The sequence below is a fragment of the Anser brachyrhynchus genome (genome assembly GCF_964034855.1).
Source record: "Anser brachyrhynchus genome assembly, chromosome: 29".
Taxonomy (NCBI): domain Eukaryota; kingdom Metazoa; phylum Chordata; class Aves; order Anseriformes; family Anatidae; genus Anser; species Anser brachyrhynchus.
Genome location: NC_137722.1, coordinates 2,735,406 through 2,756,293, shown reverse-complemented (window position 1 = coordinate 2,756,293; position 20,888 = coordinate 2,735,406). Strand labels below are relative to the sequence as shown.

At 71.1% G+C, this 20,888-nt stretch overlaps 3 protein-coding genes and 1 long non-coding RNA gene across 6 annotated transcripts; 1 reads left to right on the top strand and 3 right to left on the bottom strand.

The window, feature by feature from the left end:
* Positions 1–60: 60 nt before the first annotated feature.
* CD63 (CD63 molecule) lies at positions 61–3,136 on the bottom strand. The gene is made up of 8 exons (XM_080570960.1): positions 3,053–3,136; positions 2,741–2,814; positions 1,225–1,413; positions 1,050–1,124; positions 855–950; positions 615–758; positions 428–511; positions 61–327 (listed from the first exon to the last, which is right to left on the bottom strand). Exons 2-8 carry the CDS (start codon positions 2,804–2,806, stop codon positions 262–264), a joined length of 720 nt encoding a protein of 239 aa, XP_080427086.1. The 5' UTR covers positions 2,807–2,814; positions 3,053–3,136; the 3' UTR covers positions 61–261.
* Positions 3,137–3,239: 103 nt separating this feature from the next.
* INPP1 (inositol polyphosphate-1-phosphatase) lies at positions 3,240–6,471 on the bottom strand. Of its 2 annotated transcripts, none has more exons than XM_080570944.1 (6): positions 6,316–6,471; positions 5,179–5,384; positions 5,041–5,101; positions 4,754–4,954; positions 4,499–4,673; positions 3,240–4,389 (listed from the first exon to the last, which is right to left on the bottom strand). In XM_080570944.1, the coding sequence occupies exons 1-6, from the start codon at positions 6,347–6,349 to the stop codon at positions 3,894–3,896; spliced, it is 1,173 nt and encodes a 390-aa protein (XP_080427070.1). In that variant the 5' UTR covers positions 6,350–6,471; the 3' UTR covers positions 3,240–3,893. The 2 variants fall into 2 exon arrangements, with proteins under 2 accessions (XP_080427070.1, XP_080427071.1); XM_080570945.1 differs by lacking the exon at positions 6,316–6,471 and adding an exon at positions 6,091–6,301.
* A 1,019-nt stretch (positions 6,472–7,490) lies between these two features.
* GDF11 (growth differentiation factor 11) lies at positions 7,491–16,246 on the top strand. Of its 2 annotated transcripts, none has more exons than XM_080570947.1 (3): positions 7,491–7,918; positions 12,328–12,701; positions 13,372–16,246. In XM_080570947.1, exons 1-3 carry the CDS (start codon positions 7,567–7,569, stop codon positions 13,750–13,752), a joined length of 1,107 nt encoding a protein of 368 aa, XP_080427073.1. In that variant the 5' UTR covers positions 7,491–7,566; the 3' UTR covers positions 13,753–16,246. The 2 variants fall into 2 exon arrangements, with proteins under 2 accessions (XP_080427073.1, XP_080427074.1); XM_080570948.1 differs by lacking the exon at positions 7,491–7,918 and adding an exon at positions 11,342–11,621.
* On the bottom strand, positions 14,750–18,047 carry LOC308184161. The gene is made up of 2 exons (XR_013942594.1): positions 17,931–18,047; positions 14,750–17,081 (listed from the first exon to the last, which is right to left on the bottom strand). It is a non-coding gene; the product is annotated as an uncharacterized lncRNA (long non-coding RNA).
* Positions 18,048–20,888: the final 2,841 nt, after the last annotated feature.

Sequence of the window (20,888 nt, the reverse complement as noted above, 5' to 3'; positions counted from 1 at the left end):
CCCGGGGGCTCCCCACGGTTAATGCCCCCCCCCCCCCCGCCCTAAATCCAGCCCCACAGCTTTAAGGAAGCTTTTTGTTTTATTTCCCCAACCCCCCTGCGCTGCCCCCCTCCAGCCCTTGTTGGCACACAGCGGGGGGAGGGGGGGGCTGATGGCAGCGACCCCCATGGGGGTGTGGGGGGGGTGTTTGGCACATGGGGGCCCCCCCCCCCCAAGGTGGGGGCAGTGAGGGCTGGGGGTGCCGCGGTGCCCCACCGGGGGCTACATGACCTCGTAGCCACTGCGGATGCCCTTCATCAGGCAGCAGGTGAAGATGATGCCCAGGATCTGCGAAGGGAAAGGGCAGGGGGGGGTTGGTCCCGGTGCCCCCCCCCCCCAATTCACACACATTATGGGGGGGGGGGGAGGTCCCAGCCCCCCCACCCACCTCGAAGAAGGCAATGCCCAGCGCAACGGCGGCCACGATGAGGATGTTCTTCTTCATCCAGGCTTCCACAGCCTGCAGGCAGCCCTGGGGGGGGGGGGAGCAGAGAGGGGGGGGTCTCAGAGGCTGGCAGCCCCAGGAAGGGGGGGGCTGAGCAGTGCCGGGGAGGGGGCAGGGGGGGGGTCCTCACCTTCTCGTAGATGGTGGCGGGGCTGGGGTGGATGTTGCAGGTGGTGGTGTTGATGCGGCAGCAGGAGCGCGGCACGGTGTCGTTGGCCCTGAACTGCTCGAGGCTGGCCCAGTCCGTGTAGTTGCTGGCTCCGCAGCAGTGGAACTGCAGGAGGGGGGGGGGGACACAAAATAAGGTGGGGGGGGGGGGACATAAAATAAGACCCCCAGGGTCCCCAGCCCACGGGGCAGAGCCGCTCACGTCCTCCTGGAGCTTGTCCACCGCCTCCGTCAGCGGCTGGTCCTGGCCGTACTTGCGCATGGTGTCCCACAGCCCCTCCTCCAGCTTCGAGCGGACCTGGGGGGGGGGGTTTGGGGGTGGTGGGGGGGGTTGTTCAGGACACATCTGGGAAGGGGGGGGGGCACATAACAGCGGCCCCGCGCCCCCCCTCCTCACCTTATCCTTGAAGACGTAGCCGGCAATGGCGGCAGCGATCTCCACCAGGAAGATGATGCTGAGCAGGACGGCGAACTGCAGGGGATGACGGCCACGGGAGGGGGGTCAGGACCACCCTCGAGCCCCCCCCGAGCCCCCCACCCTCGAGCCAGCCCCCCCCCCCCCCCCGCCTCACCGTGGTGACCATGCAGTAGCTCTCCTTCCAGGCGCCGCAGCAGCCGAAGAAGGAGACGAAGAAGATGACGACGCCGACCACCAGGATGGCCACGGGGCTGCTGGCAGCGGGGGCGCTGCCCATCACCAGCGCCTTATTGAGGGCCACCTGCGCGTAGATGCCGATGGCCACCAGGGCCACGCCGCACACCTGGGGGGGGGGGACACACACAGCTTGGGGGGGGGGGCATGGCTTTCGGCCACCCCCCCCCACACACAGGGTCCCCAGGGGGTCCGGCACCGACGAGCATCGCCCTGGGGTTGGAGCCTGCCTGGGGTGGGGACCCCCATCCCTGGGGGGGGGGGGGTGTTCAGTTGCAGGGGGGGGGGAATCAGTGGCAAGGGGGGGCCACCACAGCCCGGGGGGGGGCGCGTTGGCGGCTATCGGAAGCTCTGCTTCCGGCCACGGTGGAGGCCTTGGGGGGGGGGGGGGGCTGATGCCAGCTCCACAGGAGGGGGGGGGACGCGGCCGGATCTGGGGGTGGCTGCGGGGCCGGTTCCTGTGCCCCCCCCCCCCCCCCCCCCATTTCCCGTTCCCAGGCAGAGCCAAGCGGGTGCCCCCCCCTCCAGAGCAGGACCGGCTCCATCCCCGTCCCGTCCCGTCCCCCCCCAGCTGGGCCCCCCCCAGCCACAGCTTCCCCGCCGAGGGGGGGGGGGTCAGGCCCCGGCCCCCCCCCCCCCCCCCGCGTCCGCCGGCGCTGTTTGCTCGCTGGGTGTGGGTAAACAGAGCCGGCCCCGCCGCCCGCTGCACAAACACTCCGAGCCCCGGGGTCCGGGGGGGGGGGGACACGACTGGCGCCTGTGCCCCCCCCCCCCCCCCTTCCACCCCCCCCCCCGGGGTGACTCAGCCCGGCGCGATCCGGGTGGGACCGGGACGAGTCAGCCCCCGCCGCCCCCTTCCTCCGCGGGGGGGGGCACGGGACGGGACGGGACGGGACGCGCCCCCCCCCCCCCCGCCCCCGCCGGCCGTTGGCCTCCTCGTGCCTCTTTCCTCACCCCGACTTCCCCAAACCCGCGCTCTGCCCCCCCCCCCATTCCCTCCCGCCCCCCCCCCCCCCCCAAAAAAAAACCCCAAACCCCGCGTGGGGACCCCAGCCCGGAGGCAGCACCCAAGGGGGGGGCCTGCCCCGACCCCCCCCCCCCCCCCCCAGCCCCGTTGTGTGCGGGGGGGGGGTGACCCCGGCCCGATCCCGGTGTTGGGCGGCCCCCCCCCAGGGCGCGCCACCCGGCCCTGCCCTGTTAACCCTGGAGCCTACTGACGGCGGAACGGCCACGGCGCCGCGCTGCCCCCCCCCGACCCCCCCGGCCCCCCCCTTCCGCCCCCCTCCTCCCGGGGAACGGACGGGGGGAGCCCAGCGAGGCGGCGGCGGCTGCCGCCCGCCGGGGCCCCGCTCGTTGCCCCCCCCAGGGGGGGGGCTCGGTGGGGACGAGCCCCCCCCCCCGTGCCCGGTGCCCCCCCCCCCCGGCCCCGCACTCACCCAGAAGATGAAGTTGAAGATGAACACCAGGAACTTCACGCACTTCATCCCGCCCTCCAGCGCCATGGCGAGTCCTGCGGGAACCGGCACCTCGCTACCGGCCCCGCTCCCGGTGCCCCAGCCCCGACCCCACAGACCCAGCACCGAGCCGGGACCCTCCCGGGACCCCAAGACCCCCCCCCTTCCCCCCCCGGGTACCCCGGGACCGGTACCCCGGGACCGCTCCCCCCCGCTCCCGGTGCCCCTCCCTCGGTGCCGCTGCCCCGGGGCCGGTCCCGGTGCCGGTGCCGCTCCCCCGCCCCAGGCGCTCACCGGCGCCGCCGCCCGTCGGTGCGCCCGGCGATCATGTGACGGGGCTGGCGCCAGTCAACAGGAAACCCCGGTCCCGCCCCGGTCCCCGCCCGGTCCCGCCCCGGGGCTGCCCGGTCCCGCCCCCCCCCCCCACTCCGCGCCCCCCCGGCCCCGAGCGGCGCCGCCGGAACGGGACAGACACCGGGGGCGGGGGGGGGACACAGGACGGGACACGGAGTCTTTAATGTGCACGCGGGGACAAGGACACCGGGGGGGGTCCCGTGCTCGCCCCCTGCCCCGCAGCCCCCGGGGTCCCCCCGGTCCCCCCCCTGTCCCCTGCCCCGGGGTCTCGGTCACTGCGGTGTCACCACCCCGTGGCACCGGGTCCGCCCTGCCCCCTGCCTTGCACCCGGGGGGCCCGGGCAGCCCAGGTTCCCACCGCCCCACACCCTGCACCCTGGGGTCCCGGCCACCCCGGGGTCACCGCCCCGCACCCTCTGGTCCTTGCTGCCCCATGCCCTGGGGTCCCGGCCACCCCATACCCTGCTGCCCCCCTCTGCGACCCCGCTGTCCCCATGTCCTGCACCCTGGGGTCCCGGCCACCCCACACCCTGCTGCCCCCCCTTGTAACCCCGCTGTCCCCATGTCCTGCACCCTGGGGTCCCGGCCACCCCACACCCTGCTGCCCCCCTCTGCGACCCCACTGCCCCCATGTCCTGCACCCTGGGGTCCCGGCCACCCTGGTGCCACTGCTCTCCGCTCCTTGGTCCCCGCTGTCCCCTCCCTTGCACCCTAGGGTCCCTGGCCACCCCAGGTCCCTGCCACCCCCTGCCCTGCACCCTGGCCCCTTGCACCCATGGGCTCACAGCCCAGGCACGGCCGCCAGCGCATCCAGCACGGCCTCCAGGTGCTGGGGGTGCACGTAGGCCACCAGCCCCCCCCGGTTCGCCCAGCGCTCGGCCCCCACTGCCCCCTCCGCAGGGCGGTTGTAGAGCAGCTCGGGGGGGGGACCATTTTCACCCACCCGCCGTGCCCGCAGGGCCCCCGCCAGGGCCACCGTGCCCCCACCCAGGGCTCGCAGGATGGCGTGGGGGGCACAGGCGTCCCAGGCGAAGGTGCTGCCCTCGGAGAGGACGTAGGCGTCTGCCAGCCCCAGGATGACGCAGAGCATCTTGTAGCCAGCGCCGGCAGCGAAGTGGAGGTGGCCGCCACAGAGGGGGTGCAGGGCTGCCCGCACCCCCGGCCCCTCAGCCCGGCTCAGCACCACGCGGGGCGGGGGGCGCGGAGGCGGCGGGGGGCTGAGCGAGCACAGCCGGGTGTCCTGGTATGCAACGCCCCAGTGGTACCGGCCCTGCCACCTGTGGGGACACGGGACACGGGGTGAGCCCCGACACCGCGTCCCGCAGCGTGGGTCCGTCGTCTGCAGCAGGGGCGGGGGGTCCGCGGTGCCCCCCGGTGGGCCGCTACCTGTGGGTGAGGGGGTCTCGGCGGAAGAAGGGCTCGTTGATGACGCCCAGCACGGGGCAGCCAGAGCAGCGGTCGTAGGCCCCAATGAGCACCAGCGCCGAGCACAGCCCCGCGGGGGAGATGCCGTCGACGGGGGCCACGTCCTCGCGCCCACCGATGTACTCGTTGGTGGAGTCTGCGGGCGCAGCCACAGTCGTCAGGGCTTGGCCGTGGCTTGGGGTGGGGGTCCCCAGCCCGCCCCTGTGCCCCGCTCACCGATGGGGTCTATCCAGATGGCCAGGTCCCCGGGGTGGATGCTCAGGGCCAGCCCATCCAGCGCCGCGTCCCCCAGCGCCGCATCCCGGTGCGCGGCAGCTGCCAGCAGCTCAGCCGCCGCCTGCTCAGGGGCCAGCACGGAGCCCAGCAGCGCTGCGGTCTCGCCGACCGTGCCGCACACCTGCACCGCCACCGTCTCCCCTGCCGGCACCGCGGCGTCACCGAGGGCTGACCCCGGGGTGGTGGGGGTGGTGGGGAGGTCCCGTGCCCACTGCCCCCCGACTCACCCTGGGCATTGGTGAACTCGTTGGACTCCTCGCCGCCAATGTGGCCCTGCAGCTCGGGGAACTGCGGGCAGATCGGGGTCAGCGCGACCCCTCCGGTGCGGGGAACCCCCCCCTCGTCCCCCCCGGCGCAACCCCTACCTCCGTGCCCAGGTCGTGCTTGATGACCTCCTGGATGAGCACGTCCGCCAACGTCTTGAAGTCCTGCAGAAACCGCCGGTTCTTGTCGGCGCCCGTCTTCTCGGCCACCAGGAGCTGGAAGAGGGGCTCCTCGTGCCGGCACAGACGGGCGATGTCGGCCGCCTTCTCCGAGGCGCTCACCAGGGCCTTCAGCAGCCCCGCCATGCCTGGGGACGTGGAGCTCAGCAGGCGCCTGCCACGGTCCCGCTCCGGCCCCCGCGTGCCCCCGCGGCACGGCCCCACGCATCCCCAGCCCCTAATTGCAGGGTGCCCAGGGCCGCATCCTGCCTGGCCTGGCAGCGCGTCCCCAGGGTGGGGACCGGGCTAAAATTAACGCGAGCGGCAGCCAGAGGCGCCCCAGAGGTGGGGACGTGGCCGGGGACAGGCATGGGGATGGGGATGGGGACGTGGACGAGGACGGGGATGGGGACGGGGACAGGGACGTGGATGGGGACAGAGATGGGCACGGGACAGGGAAAGGGAAGGGGACAAGGACGTGAAGGGGATGGGGACGGGGACGTGGATGGGGACAGGCACGGGCATGGCACAGGGACAGGGAAGGGGACAGGGATGGGAACAGGGATGGGGACGGGGACAGGGATGGAGTCGTGGACGTGGGGCTCTGCCCGCCCCGGCCAGGTCCCAGCTGCACCCCAGGTGAATGGGGCCGCCCCCTGACCCCCCCGTACCCCCCCCCCGGGAAGGGGCCCCCGCCGCGATACCCCCGGACACCGGGGGGGGTCGGGGGCACTGTCCCGGGACCCCCCCCGCGTGGGACCCTCCCGCCCCGAAGCCTTTCCCCGGTGCCCCCGCGGGGATCCCCGGCCCCGCATCCCCGCGGGGGGCCGCCCGCGCCCCTCCCGCTGCCGTTACCGGGCCCGCTGCCGCTCTCCGCCCCTCCGGGGCGGCCCCGCTCGGCGGCGCCGTTGGGCGGGGCGGGGCCACCGGGACACGTCACGGCGCCGCCTTAACCCCCGCGGCTCCGCGCGGGACCCGGTGCCGCGGGGGGGTCCCACCGGGGGCTTCCCAGCGCCGCCGCCGCCGCCGCCGCCGCCGCTTCCCGGCCGCTTCCCCCCCGCGCCGCGTTTCCTCGCCCACCGGATGATGACGTCACGACGGGCGGTGATGTCATCGCCGCGGGAAAACCCGGGGCCCGGGGCCCGGCGGGGCGGTACCGGCGGCGCAGCCTCCCCGGGACCCCCCCCAAGGGCCCGACCCCGCCGGGGACGGAGGCTCCGAGCCCCGGGGGTGCGGCGGGGCCGTTTCCCCCCCCGGGCCGCGCGGTGGCGCCCTCCGCCCGGCGCTGAGCCGCGCTCCGGTTTTACCGGCGCCGGTGTGAACGCGGCCGCTCCGGAGCGGCTCCGCCGCGCCCCCTGGCGGGATGCGCCTGCGCCGCGCCGCCGCCGCGCAACCGGGAGCGCGGGGCCGCGACCGGGGCCGTGACCGGGGCCGCTCGCCCCGCACCGGGAGCGCCGCCGCCTCCCACCGGGAGCGGGACCCGGGGCGGGTCGGGGCCGGGGCAGCCCGGGAGGGGAGTTTAGGGGGGGCTTGGGGAGGGGGCGCCGGGCGCGGCCGCGCCTCCCCCTTGCCCTCTCCATGGTTCTGATGGGGCCGGCACCGGGAGGGAGCGGCCGGGCCCCGCCCGCCCCGAGGGGTCCCGCCGGGAGCCGCCGCGCTGCCCGGCACCGGGCTGGGCGAGCCGTGCCGGGAGCCGCCGCCCGGGGCCGCCCGGTGCCGGTGTCCCGGTGTCCCGGTATGCGCCCCCCGCTCCCGTTCCTTCCCCCCTTCCCCGGTACGGGACCGGGCGGGGAGGGGCGGGGAGGGAGCGGGGGCGCGGCCCCGGGGCCGGGGCGGGGGGGGGGGGGGGGGCGAGCACGAGAAGGACCGGGAGGGGACCGGGGCCGGGGCGGGGGCGGCTGAGGACACGGCGCGGGAGGGGCCGGGGGCGCGGGGGCGCGCCCGGGGGGTCCCAACTCCCGGCAAGTGCGGCGGGGCCGGGCCGGGCGGGGCCGGGCGGGGGCCGGGCCGGGCCGGGCGGCGTGCGGGGCGCGGCGGGCCGTGCCCGGTGCGCGGGGGCCGGCGGCTCGCTGGTGACAAGCCCCTGCCAGAACCTCTTTTGTGCGCCCGCAGCCAATCAAGGCCGCTGACGACACACTTCACTTGGGATATAAAACCCCGGGGCCGCCGCCGCCGCTTTTTCTCCCCCCCCCCCCCCGCGGCCCCTCGCCGCCCCGCTCCGCTCCCCGCCGCCGCCGCCGCCGCCGCCCCGCTCCGCGCCCCGCTCCGCGCCCCGCTCCGCCGGCCCGGGCCCGGCGCGCCGCGGCGGGGGCCGGCGGGGAAGGCCCCGGGATGGCCCCGGTGCTGCTGTGGCTGCTGGCGCTGGTCGCGGGGGGCCCGGCGGGCGCGCAGCCCCCCGCCGCCGCCGCCGCCGAGCCCGCCTGCCCCGTGTGCCTGTGGCGGCGGCACAGCAAGGAGCTGCGGCTGGAGAGCATCAAGTCGCAGATCCTGAGCAAGCTGCGGCTGAAGGAAGCGCCCAACATCACCCGCGAGGTGGTGAACCAGCTGCTGCCCAAGGCGCCGCCGCTCCAGCAGATCCTCGACCTCCACGACTTCCAGGGCGACTCGCTGCAGCACGACGAGTACCTGGAGGAGGACGAGTACCACGCCACCACCGAGACCGTCATCAGCATGGCCCAGGAAAGTCAGTGCCGCCTTTGTTCCGGCCGCAAACTTCGCCGCCGGGCCCCCCGGCCTTCCCCCCTCGCCCCGACCCCCCCCTCCGCTCCCCGCGGCCCCGGCTCCGCGCCCGTAACTTTCCGCGCCGCGTCGGGCACCGGCGCCCCCGGGGCTCCTCCGCCTCCCCCGGGGCTCCCCCGCGTCCCGTCCCGCTCCCCCCGGGGCTCCCCGCACTCCCCCGGGGCTCCGCGGCTCCCTCCGGGGCTGCCCGGTTCCCCCCGGGATTCCCCAGCCTCCCCCGGTTCCCCCGGGTTTCCCCGCTCTTCCCGGGGCTCCCCGCACCCCACGTTCCCCCCCCCCGGCATCCCGGGGCCGCCCCGTGCCCGGCCCCGGGCACCGTCCCGCAGCCCCCGACCCGCCGGCCCTGGGACCGGCCCCGGGCAGCTTCGTGCTGAGCTCGGGGGGGTGCGGGGGGACACGCGCTGCGCCGCACTGCGCGGGGCCACGGGGCTGGAGGGGCATCACGGGGACATTGGGGACACGGGGACATTGGGGACACGGGGACGGGACAGCGCAGCCGGCAGCCACTTCAGGGCACTGGACCCGGGGACTGGGACCAGCTGCTGGGCACTGGGCCTCTGCACTGAGCACCAGGCGCTGGGTGCTGGGACTGGGCGCTGGGTGCTGGGACTGGTGAGTGGGTGCTGGGACCGGGCACTCAGTGCTGGGACCAGTGACTGGGTACTGGGACCTAGCTGTGGGTGCTGGGACCAGTGACTGGGTGCTGGGACCAGGCACTGGGTGCTGGGACTGGTGACTGGGTGCTGAGACTGGGCACTGGGTGCTAGGACCTAGCTCTGGATGCTGGGACCTGGCACTGGGTGCTGGGATTGGGCAATGGGTGCTGGGACCTGGCACTGGGTGTTGGGACCGGTGACTGGGTGCTGGGACCTGGCACTGGGTGCTGGGACTGGGCAGTGGCAGTGCTGGGTGCTGGGACTGGGCACTGGGCGCTGGCAGCAGGTACCAGGACTCAGCACTGGGACTGTCCCGAGCACTGGGACCCAGCGATGGGGACTGGGACGGGGGACTGGGACTTGACACTGGCACTGGGCACCAGCACTTGACACTGGGACTCAGCACCGGTGCAGGGGCCGGCCTCGGGGTGCTGGGCAGATTTATCCCCTGGCGGAGCAGCCCCAGGCCACGCTGCCCGCGGCAGGGGGACACCGCGACACGGTGACGTCCCGGTCCCCAAGCCCCTTGGGGCACCGGGTGCCAGCAGCATCCTGCTGCAGCACGTGGCGGCGGGGTGACAGCGGGGTGACAGCGGGGTGATGGCAGGGTGACGGCAGGGTGACAGCAGGGTGACAACGGGGTGACAGCAGGGACTGCGCGGGGTCCCCGCTGGGCTACGGGCATGGGACAGAGCGGGGGGGGGCTTTGCTTCGCCGTGACATGGCTCCGTCCGTCCGTCCGTCCGTCCCTCTGTGGGTGCCTGATGTGGGGAGGGGGCGCAGGGATGGGGCCGTGCTGGTACGGAGAGGGGCTGGGGGGGCGAACATCCCCCTGCCGAGTCCCAGCCCTGCTCCACCTGCTCCAGCCGCGGGCCGAGGCTGCCCGGGACCCCTGGGACCCCCGGGGCGGGGGCCGGGCCGGGCGGGGTGTGAAGGCTGAGCGGAAGGGAGGGAAGTGTGAGGCTCTCCCCTCCGCCAGCCCCCTGACGAATTTCCTTCCCAGGCATTAATAGACTCGGGCGGCTTTGAAATTTTATTACCCATAAAATTGACAACACGCTGGGGTTTTCCTCCCCGCTCTGCGTTAACGCTCACTCCCCCCGGCCCCCTCCTCCCCTTAACAGCTCGGGGGCCCCCAAAATAAATACCAGAGCGCGGCCCCTCCTCCCGGCGTGCGGAGGGGTCCCGCGGCCCCGGCCCCAGCCCCGCAGCCGGATGCGCCGCGGGGCCTGGCCTGCCCCGGCCGCTGCCCCGGCCCCTCGCCGCTCCGTTATTATTATGATTTTTTTCCTCCCTCTTTGCCTCCCCGTGGCAATTGTGTGGGTTTTTATGGTTCCTGAACAGAAGGAGGGAAAAGGCTTTATAGGCAGCAGAGCCATAAAGCTCTCGGGTTCCCTTCGCCCGCCCCGGCCGCCCCCCCCCCCGGGTTTAATCCAAAGCCACAACCCTCCACAGCCCTCACCCCCCCATTTTTTTAACTGCAGAAGAAACCCGGAAAGGTTAATTGGGTCCTAAAACCATTTATGGGCTACCCCTGACCCCCGCGACCTCCGGGGTGGAGGCAGCTTAATGAGGGGCGATGGGGGCCGGGGCGCGGGGGGCACGGCCCGCGGGCGAGGGGCCGGGGGGTGCCCGTGCCAGCGCTGCCACGCCAGCACCGGGGCCGCTCAAGGTCAGTGGGGAGTGGGGGCCACGGGACGGGGCCGGTCGCGGCGGAGGTGCCGCCGGCACGTGGCCCGCTGCTGGGCCATGGGGTGTCCCCGGGGCGCCGCGGCGGGCGAGGGGTTACGGGGGCATTTTGGGGAGGGGGAGCCCCAAATCCTGCCGGGTGCCTCCGCAACGGGAACAAAGAGCGGGGCGGGGGGCTCGGGGCCGCCCCCCCTCCTGGCACATACTCAGCTGTGACCGGTGTCCCGGTAACCTTTATCCCCCGTTGCCACAGCGACGGGCCGAGCATCCTGGCACCGCCGCAGCCCCGTGCCAGGAGCAGCGCGGCGTGGCAGAGCCGCTGCGGCCCCCCCCCCGGCGCCCCGAAGCCCCAACACCTGGGAAGCCGGGACGAGGCGGTAAGAGGCTCGGCCGCAGCTTCAGGGTCCCGCATCGGCTCTCCAGCGTTGGTGTCTCTCACCCGGAGACCCTACAAAAACAACCCCAGCGGAGCTGTCCTTGTCGCAGTCCAGCTGTGGCGAGCCTGGAGCCAACCCCGTGAACCCACGGAGGGTCTCGGTGTGGGACCGTGGGGACCGAGAGCCCCTTGGGGCAGCCACTGGCACGTGCTGGGACAACGTCCTGCCAGCCGCCGGTGGCGAAGCCACCAGGGCTCGGGGGCACCGCGTGCCCTAGGGAGGGGATGGGGCAGCACGGGGGGAACGTGTTCGGGGCCAGTCCCGGGGGAGCACGGGTTTAATAGGGGGCTTGTGCGCAGCAAATTGCTGGGAGGGGTTTGCGCGGCGAGCGCCCGCGGCCCCCCCCAGCCCCTGTCACTTTGGTTTATGTGAGCCGCGGCGGGGGGGGGGGGGGGGAGCGCGCGGGCCACATGGCGGATGGATGGCATTCCCGGGGCTGCGGCCGGTGTCGTGACCCCGATGTGTTCGGGGAGGCCTCGCGCGCAGCAAATGGCCCCGCGCTGCAGCTGGGTGCTATTAAACCTGACCGGTGCGTGGCAGGGGGAGGGGGCTGCGCGGGGGGGCTGGGGGGGGGTGGAAATTCCCAGCTCAATTTGACACAGATGTTTGGCGAGCGGGGAGGGCGGGCGCAGGGCCGGATCCACCCAGGGTGCTGCTGCGGGGCTGGGGGAGGGCGGCTGGGTGCTGGGGGTGCGGATGCTTGGGGGTTCCCGTCCCCAGGGGGGGGCCGCTCGCCCTCGCCTCCGTGCCCGAGTGCGTTGCCCAGAGCAGGGGTGGTGGTCCCACCGTGGTCCCAGGGCGAAGCGGCCTCCCCAACAGCTCCAGGGAGCTGAAATGGTCCCCGTGGAGCCTGCACTGCGCCAGGGTGAGCTCAGCACCGCGGGGCCCTTCTCGGCACTTTGCCGCGCGTCGTGCTGCTGCCCTCCTGGGACTGCGGGCGCACGGCGGGGGATGCTGCGGGTCTGCGGCCGGGGGACGTGCTGGGTCTCTGCTCGAGGCTGCTGCGGGCCTCTGGCTGGGGAGGCTGCGGGTCCGTGGTCGGGGAGGCTGCGGGTCTCCACCTGGGGGATGCTGTTGGTCCCTGGCTGAGGATGCTGCAGGTCTGTGGCCAGGGAGGCTGCAGGTCTCCACCCAGAGGAGGCTGCAGGGCTCCGTCTAGGGGCTGCTGCGGGTCTCCGGCTGCGGATGCTGCGGGTCTCCACCCGGGGGATGCTGCGGGTCCCTGGCTGTGGGCAGCGGGAGGCCAGGGGATGCTGCGGCCCCGGCCGGTGGCTCTGCAGGTGCTCCGGGACCAGAGCCCCCCGCCCCGCTCAGCCCGGCCCCGCGGCCCCGCAGGGGATCATGAATCCCCGGTGACACAGGGTCAGGGGGCAGCCCCGGGACCTTATTGCGAATCGAGGGGAAATGACCCCCGGAGCGGCCTCTGACCCGACCTTCAACTCCTAATGACCGAGGAGGAGTTTACACCGGCCTGCGTGCGGGAGGCCTGGGGCGGGGGGGGGCGCCCAGGGGTGCCGGGGGCTCGGTGGGGCGCAGCCGGGGCCGCCCCTGACCCGTCCTTCCTCCCACAGCCGACCCCGTGGTGCAGATCGAGGGCAACCCCCACTGCTGCTTCTTCAACTTCAGCCCCAAGATCATGTTCACGAAGGTGGTGAAGGCACAGCTGTGGGTGTACCTGCGGCCGGTGCAGCACACCTCCACCGTCTACCTGCAGATCCTCCGCCTCAAGCCGGTGACGGAGGAGGGCAGCCGCCACATCCGCATCCGCTCGCTCAAGATCGACCTCAACTCCCGCATCGGGCACTGGCAGAGCATCGACTTCAAGCACGTGCTGCAGAACTGGTTCAAGCAGCCGCAGAACAACTGGGGCATTGAGATCAACGCCTTCGACCCCAACGGCAACGACCTGGCCGTCACCTCGCTTGGCCCCGGGGCCGAAGGGCTGGTAGGTGCCCACCGCGGGGACGGAGCCCCGGTGGGAGCTGGGGGGGGACCCGGCCGGCACCGGGGAGCTGGAGGGCAAAGGAGAGGAATGGGGATGGGTGTGGGTGGGGAGGGCAGCTCCATGGGGCTGGTGACAGCTCTGCGGGGACGATGACAGGTCCACGGGGCTGGTTTTAGCTCCACGGGGATGGTTCTGGCTCCATGGGGATGGTTCTGGTTCTGTGGACCTGGCTCTGGCTCCATGAGGATGGTTCTGGCTCCATGGGAATGGTTCTGGCTCCATGGGGGTGGTTCTGGCTCCATGGGGATGGCTCTGCCCCTGTGGGGATGGTTTTAGCTCCATGGGGGTGGTTTTAGCTCCACGGGGGTGGCTCTGACCCCGTGGGGTTGGTTCTGGCTCCATGGGACCGCTCCCAGCTCCGTGGGGCTGGTTTTGGCTCTGCTGGCTTCGTCACCGCTCCATGGGACCAGTTACAGCTCCAAGGGGCTGCTCACAGCTCCGTGGGGACAGTGACGGCTCCGCAGGGCTGGGGACAGCTCTGCGGGGCTCCGTGGGAGCCAGGGAGCTGGAGCAGTGGGACTGCAGGGCTATGGGACCGGGGGGCTACGGGGCTGCAGGGCTATGGGGCTGCGGGGCCGTGGCCAGGGCTGATGCTCCGCTCTCCCCCCAGCACCCCTTCATGGAGCTGAGGGTGCTGGAGAGCAACAAGCGCTCGCGGAGGAACCTGGGGCTGGACTGCGACGAGCACTCGACCGAGTCGCGCTGCTGCCGCTACCCGCTCACCGTCGACTTCGAGGCCTTCGGCTGGGACTGGATTATCGCCCCCAAGAGATACAAAGCCAACTACTGCTCGGGGCAGTGCGAGTACATGTTCATGCAGAAGTACCCGCACACCCACCTGGTGCAGCAGGCCAACCCCCGGGGCTCGGCGGGGCCCTGCTGCACCCCCACCAAGATGTCCCCCATCAACATGCTCTACTTCAATGACAAGCAGCAGATCATCTACGGCAAGATCCCGGGCATGGTGGTTGACAGATGTGGATGCTCTTAGACCCCCCCCCGCTGGTGCTGCCCCCTCCGCCCCGGGCCCCACGTCCAGCCAACGAACTCATCTTTTCTTCCACTTTTTTTTTTTGTTGTCGTTGTTATTGATTTTTTTTTTTTTTTTAAAGATACAAAGAACAAGCGTTGAAATTCCTTTGAATGTTGGGGAAAGAGAGTGAGGATAATAATAATAATAATAAAAAAAAATCCGGCGGAGAAACGCTGCACCAAACCTGCGCTTCGACATGCATTGTGCAATAAGCAGACATAGAGAGAAGGGAGGGGGCGGCCCCCCCAGCACCGCCACCGCCCCGGCACCGGCACCACGCGGCTCCTCCACCGGACACCTCTGGCCCCGGGGGAGAGCAGAGGGGAGACAGCAGCGGCGCGGCGGACGAGCGGAGCCTGCGTTCCTCCGGCTGCAGCGGGGACGGGGACGCGGCCGTGCACCCCACGGCGAAGGCGACATCGGAGGCTGACAGCGGGGGGGAAGGCTCCTGCCCCAGTTCCCCTCTCGGAGCGAGGACTGCAGGATCCGGCCCCGGGATGGCTCTGCCAGGGCACGGCCACGTGGGCGCAGGCGGCAGCTCTGGCCCGGGAGGAATCCGTCTCCCTCCTTTAATTTATTTATTTATTACGGACCCTCCTGGCCGGCGCTCTGCCATGGGACGCCCCAGGGTGCTGCCTCCTCCCCGCCTTCGCGCCACCAGCACCACGCCGGGCACCACGACGGCGGGGCCGGCACAGCCCTCGAGGTCCCTGCATGCCCCCAGCCCTCTGCCACTCGCAGCTGGAGGGGTCCCGGCTGCCCCCCTGCCCTCCTGGAGCGGATCTGGCCCCAGCGGGACGTGGCCGGGGGGACTCAGGGGAACGCGGCCGGGGGAGCGGCCGTGGTGCAGGGTTATCTGGAGGCGGCACCGGCCAGAATTGGACGGAGGCTCTGGCTGGGGAGAAATTCCGCTTATGCGGCACATTCGCCTCCCCCTCTGCCCTCGATGTTTGGATTATTTTCGCATGAGAACAGGATCCTGCTTTCTCAAGAGTTCATCTGCCCCTGCTGCTCCGGCGTCTCCCCTCCGCGGCCGCAGTGATGCAACCGGCCCTGGCGCCAGGCGGCCGCCGGCCCCGCACCCCCCCACACACCCCCCACGCACCGGGCACCCCCGCGCCCCCCCGCCCCCGGACCCACGGGACGGAAGCCGCCGGCTCGGGGGCAGCACGAGGAAGACCCCGGACCTCGTCCCTAGCACTTATCCAAAGGGTGCTGGAGCGCCCCGGCCGGGCGCCGTGCCCCCAGCCCTCCCGCCCCGATCACAGCACCGTGGGGCGGGGGGCGCGGGGAGAGACCCCTGGCCCCGGCCGGGCTGTCCCCATGCCCCATGCAGCACTTAGGGACAGCGCAGGGTTGGACACGCCCTGGCCAGAGGACTCGGGATGCTCAGCACTTGTCCCCTGCTCCACGCACCCCCTCCCAAGCGCTTACAAGGACGAGGCTGCCCTGAAGCCCCCCCAAGCACTTAGGGCCCCGGAGCGCGCGGGGTTCCCAGAGCTCGGCGGCCGCTCTCTGGCCTCAGCGGCATGAGGGAAGCGGCGTGGGGCTGGATACAGCCTGTGGGATCCGCCAGCGCCGACACCAACCCGGCTGCGGGGCGGGAGGTTGGTGCCGCAGCCCCAATCCCTGCTCTTCAGTGCCTTTGGGGGCTGCCAGCGCCGCCTCCGGAGCCGGCAGGGGGATGGGGTGTGGAAGCAGCGTCCCGCAGCACCTGGGGGGCTCGTCCTGGAGAGGTGGCACTCGGGGCGTTTTGACAGTCCCCATCGCAGCTGCACCCAGCGCCGGCCATCGTCACCTTGTCCCTCCGCATACGACACCGCTGGATGCGGCCGCCGATCAAGGACGCGCTCGGGCGGAGGAGTGGCAGCACCCAGAGCCGGGCGCCGGAAAAAAAGCCAAAATCCGCTTTGGAGTGAACCGGGAAGGGCGCGGGGCCAGCGCGCTCCAATGCTCATCCACGGCCGCCAGCACAGCCTTGAGCCCCGCGCAGCCACGTGCCAACACGCTCGGCACAGCACGGAGGCACCCTGGGCACCGCTCACGGTGCTGCCCATGAGACGCAGGGCACGAAAGGTGGCGGCACCGGCGCGGCCGAGCCCGGAGCCACGCGAGGCAGCGGATGGGGACCACGGCCCCGAAACCCGGCCCTGCTCCCACAAAAGCCCCCGTGCCCACCGGGGTGCCGCGGCAGGCAGGTGGCGCCGGAGAAGAACTGGGACCAGTGCCCCGTGCTGACTGGTCCCAGCGCCGGACCGAGGGCAGCAGGCTGGGCGGCGCAGCCCCAGCAGTATGTTATTATTTACACTGTGTATTGTTACTGTGCGTAATGTCCTAGGTTATTTTTGTTCGTTTGTTCGTCGTTTCGTTCTGTTTTTTAATTGGGTGCGGGGGGATGCGGCGGCGACTTCGCGAGGGCGATGGCTCAGGACAGAGGCCACGGGAGGGAGGGGGGACGTGGCGGGTTCGAATCGCATGACCAAAAGGCCATTGGTGGTCGGGGGGGGGGGGAGGGGGTGTTTTTTAATCACATGACCAAACACAGCACTTGAACATCAAAAAAATAAAAAAATAAAAATAAAAAAAATATTTAAAACCAAACCAAAACATAAATAAATCGGAGCATTCAGAGCTTTCAGCTCCCGTCCCGCACCGGGGGCTCCCACGTGCCCAGAGGTCCCGGCCCTGCCGCCGAACCAGCGCGGGTGCCACAAGCCAATGCCGGTGCCGCGGCGCCTGGGGACAGCCACGTCCCCCCGCCAGCATGCCCCGGGCACCGGCGTTACCGTCCCGTGGCCACCGGAGGTTCAGCTTGGCCCGGAGGGCAGGGAGCGAGCAGAGCCTCTGTGCTTAAAATCCCGCATCAGGCAAGGGGCCCATTTGCACTACGGAAAGGAAAGGAGGAGAGGCTTGGTACAGGATCCCCTGCGCCGCGCGGCTGAGGTGCTCCCGCGCCTGCGCTTCCTCATCGCGGTTTTTCCCTGTCCCCGTGCCACCAAATCCCCTGGGGATGGGGATGGGGATGGCGCGAGGTTCCCCTGGCCGGGGCTCAGGCCCCTTCCTCGTGCTCTTGCCTACCTCAGGGGCTCCGGACGACGACACCCGAGGCTTTACTTGCAGTGCCCGTTTATTTTCCGCCCTGGGGGACACGCGGGCAGGCTTCAGCCTCCGTACGGGCACGCTGCGCCCCTGGGAGGAGGATGCAGCGTGGCCACCGCTCACCCATGGGAGAATCGCGCACGGATGCGGCCGAGCAAGAGCCGAAAGCAGCGGGCACGCCGGCGTCCCTGCAAGAAGTAAAATAATAATAATATTTTGGGAGAAGCGACAGGAAAGGCAAAAAAAAAAAAAAAGCTCAGTGATCGTCTCAGTTACTGTGTTGTATAAATCACGTTCGTTTTGTATCTTGCGTTAGTCTCTGGTGTGTATGCTAACCGTTGCTTCTGTCCCAGTTCCTTCCTTTTTTTTTTTTTTTTTTAGACTTTTTGTACAATAAAAAATTTATATAGCCAAAAAGAAGAGAGGAAAAAAAAAAAAAAAAAAGGGGAAAACTGCTGAGAAACGCGTTTCGCTTGGGTTCCTTGTCACCACCGCCCCTCTGCACAGCACCCAAGTGCCCACCAGGACCCCAGCTTCGCACCCAGGGGTGCTGCAGAGGGGGGCCCACGCGGGCACCCCCCCCCCAGCCCCCATTTTCCTGCAGGGCGCAGGGATCGCCCCCCCACCCCCCCAGTGCCACTTGCTGGTGGAGGCACAGGGGGGTATGAGGAGATCCCGTCCTCCAGGTCCTCACCTCCCTGCCCCACGCCGGGACCACCGCTGCCCGCCCATCCCCGGCGGGCTCGGCCCCCATACTGCGTCCCTGCGTCACCGCAGCCCTCCGGCACCGCGCGCCCCGTCCCGCAGCCCCCCCATGTCCTCCCTCGAGAGCCTCTGCCTCGATCCAGCGCCCCCAGCCTTGGCTGGCTCGGGAAATATGTTTCCTGATGCTTCTCATTTTTCCCACGCTCCCTGCTGCCGGCTGCGGAGCAGCGGATGAGCGGGGAAGAAATCCGCCCTAACGCCCGCGCCCCGCTCGGTCCTGGTGCCAGAAGTGCGTCTCCCCCCCTCTCCCCAAGCCCCCCCCAAACATTTGCCTTTGTGCTTCCAAAACCACGCTGAGAGCCAGCCGGGCAGCACGCGAATGCCCTCGAACCCATCCAAACGGGCTGGGAAGAGCGTCCCCATCCTGCCAGCGCAGCCCCGACCTCTCCTCGCCCCAGCCCCGCTCCTCGGCGGCTTCGCCCCATGGAGGGGACGCCGAGCACGTGGGCGCCGGCAGCCTCCACTGCCTCCGCTCCACGCTGTAAAGCTGAGATTTACAAGTGGCCGGAGGAGACCAGAGCTGGGCAGCCTTTATGGAGCCTCATTAGGAGCTGCAGGTATGCCGAGAATGTCGCAGCTAATTACAGCTGGGCTCGGCGGGGGGACAGGGGTGCGCAGCTGGGGGGGGCGCCGGGGTCGCTGGCCGCGGGGCCGGGACGGAGCCGCGAGGTTCTTGGCACGAGCGGGGCCCAGGCTCGAGGGCTCGGCTCCAGCGCGGAGCCCCGGGGTCGGCCAGGTCCCAGGCCCCAGCGGCCCCGTGGAGCTGCGCCACTTCCCGGCTCTCGCGCTCCCTGTGCCGGAGCCAAGGTCCCTTCCCAAAGGCCTGGGGACGTGCTCGGCAGCTGCCGTGTGCCCCCATCCTCGCTGCCCTGCTGCTCCCCGGCTCTGCTTGCTCCATCGGAGACCCCCCGAGCCCAGCCCAGCCGCGGGCAGGCTCCAGGCAGGGCTGAGGTCCTGGCCATGCGCAGGGCACCAAACCTGCGCTGATCTGGGGAAGAACCCACCCAGCCTCCTCTGGACCCGGCTTTCCCATGGATAAAGCCCCCGGAGGGCTCCAGGACCTGCGCGATGGCACCGGAACCAAACCAGAGCCCGGGACGTGATGTGTGGCACCAAACGCCGGTGGCGGTGAGGTCCGGGGCACCCCCCACACCCCCACCTGCCCGCTGCCCCCGCATGGCCACCGCGAGGTCTTGGCCCCCTTTGTTTGTTTGTTTCGGGGACGATGTCAAGAGTTTAACGAGCGCGCGCCTTTGTTCCGGTCACGTCTCCCCGGGGCTGCACCCCACATCAGTGGCTCCCCGGCCACCGGCTGACCTAGTTCCGAAACCCAGGGCAGGGCTGGGGCGGGGGGGGAGAGGGACAAATTAGGACAGGGACGTGCGGGCGACCACCCACAGCTGCACCATGACATAATATGGCTCCCCTAACCTTCCCCTCCACCGCCTAACAAGACTGCCCGCACGCAGCATTCACAGTAATTAAACCATCAACAGGGAGCTTGGCTGGGATCCACCGACCTCGCCACGTCCCGGGGAGATGCCGGCGCGGGGCACGGCACGGCGGCGGCACCGGGGGGACCGGGCGGCTCAGCCCTTGGCCACGGCACTCGGGGACGGGACTGCGGGGTCCCTGAGGTCCCTGAAGCATCCCATGCTCAGGCACGGGGCGGTGAGTTCCCCACGTGGGGCGTCCCCCATCCTTCCCTGTCCCCCAGCGGACGCATCCGTGGAGCCACCGCTGCAGCAGGGAAACCTCGGGGGGCTGACGGCACCGACTGGCCCCGGTGCCTCGCCGCTGCTCAGGAAGGGCAGCGCTTGGGTTCCTCGGGGCAAGGAGCACAGAACCGGTGAGTCCGGAGAGGGAAAGCGAGGTCCTGGCGCGGCGCAGGAGCCCTCCTGCAGCCCCACGGGGAGGCGCGGCCGCGGGCTCAGCCCCGCGCTCCCAGCCCCACGCAGGGGCTCGCCGGCCCCACGGCAGCACAGGTGGGGGGCAGCCCCTCCACTCGTCCCCGCACACGCCGGGCTGCACTCTTTTGTCCCCTCATTTCCCTGAATTTAAACAAAAGACGCTTCCAACCCACCCAGGGAGGCCGCGGGGAGCAGAGCCGGGTGCCGCGGAGAGAAGCGGCGCTGGCACCGGCTCGGGACTGAGCCCCCCGCGCACCGAGCCCCCACCTCCTCCGTGGCCCCCACGCTGCACAGCCCCACCGCTGCTCCCGCCCCTGGCCCCCCCAGGCCTGACCTATAGTCCCACTCGCATTTACAGCCCAAGCGTCTGCTGTGAAAAGTGACTTCATGCTGAATTTGGGCACTGCACGGCGTTACCAGCTCTCACGCTGCAAGCCCCGGCCCTCCTTTTCTTTCGCTCGCTTTCCCACACTTTCCCCCGCTCATTGTGTGCCCGCTGCTTTTTTTCTTCGCCTATTCAGCCCAAATTAGTCACGAGCAGCCCCCAGCTTGGAGAGGAAAAATAAATTAGGTGGTGTTTTAAACACAGTGTGATTGGAACGATTCTCCCCTGCACCCAGGAGGGGAAAGCCCAGCCTTTGAAAGATGCAGCGGCCTCCACCAACAGCCCCCGCGCACGGCCCTGGGAGCGGGCCGGGGACGCGGCCCCGCGCGGAGCTCACCGGCTTGCTGTGCCATGGCCAAAGGAGGCTCAGCCCTGGCCAGGGGAGGGGACGGGGAGAAGCTGGACCCAGCCCCATGCCACGGGGAAGGGCTGCGTGGGACACGTGGCCAGGCACCAGGTCCCCGTCCCCGCTCCGGGAAGGGGACAGCACCGGCACCCCCGGCTTTGGTTCTCGGCTTGATGAGGTCGGAAGCCCGGAGAAGCTGCCGTGACAAAGCCTTGGATACCAGGAGAGCTCTGTCCGCCCCCCCTCGGCTCCCTGACCACCCACGGCTCCCGGCACCCACACCAGCAGCAAAGGGAAGCACTGCCCCTGTTGTCCTTACGCACCTCCGTGGCTCCGGCTCCGCTACCGCCGGGTGCCAGCCCCGAGTCCTGCCCCCGGCCGGGGCAGCAGGGTGGCTCCGGGGAGGCGAGAGGGGACGAGGAGCCGGGGCAGGCCGGGAGCAGCGGGCGGCAGCAGCTTCCCCCACGGCCGTGGTGCACCAACATCCATCCCTCTGTCCGTCCGTCCGGCCATTCGTCGCGGCTCCATCCCCGCAGCACGCTCCGGCCCCGAGCGCGACCGCGCCACGCGTCAAACCGACAGACACCGG

Coding starts and splice junctions, on each gene's coding strand:
- CD63 (XM_080570960.1), bottom strand. CDS start 2,806: ATGGCGCTGGAGGGCGGGATGAAGTGCGTGAAGTTCCTGGTGTTCATC. Junction 1,125..1,224: donor GCTACTGCATGGTCACCACG/GTGAGGCGGGGG, acceptor CATCCCCTGCAG/TTCGCCGTCCTGCTCAGCAT. Junction 512..614: donor CCGCCACCATCTACGAGAAG/GTGAGGACCCCC, acceptor CCCCCCCCCCAG/GGCTGCCTGCAGGCTGTGGA.
- INPP1 (XM_080570944.1), bottom strand. CDS start 6,349: ATGACATCACCGCCCGTCGTGACGTCATCATCCG. Junction 5,385..6,315: donor CGTCGTGACGTCATCATCCG/GTGGGCGAGGAA, acceptor CCACGTCCCCAG/GCATGGCGGGGCTGCTGAAG. Junction 4,955..5,040: donor CGAGTTCACCAATGCCCAGG/GTGAGTCGGGGG, acceptor CGGTGCCGGCAG/GGGAGACGGTGGCGGTGCAG.
- GDF11 (XM_080570947.1), top strand. CDS start 7,567: ATGGCCCCGGTGCTGCTGTGGCTGCTGGCGCTGGTCGCGGGGGGCCCG. Junction 7,919..12,327: donor CATCAGCATGGCCCAGGAAA/GTCAGTGCCGCC, acceptor TTCCTCCCACAG/CCGACCCCGTGGTGCAGATC. Junction 12,702..13,371: donor GCCCCGGGGCCGAAGGGCTG/GTAGGTGCCCAC, acceptor CTCTCCCCCCAG/CACCCCTTCATGGAGCTGAG.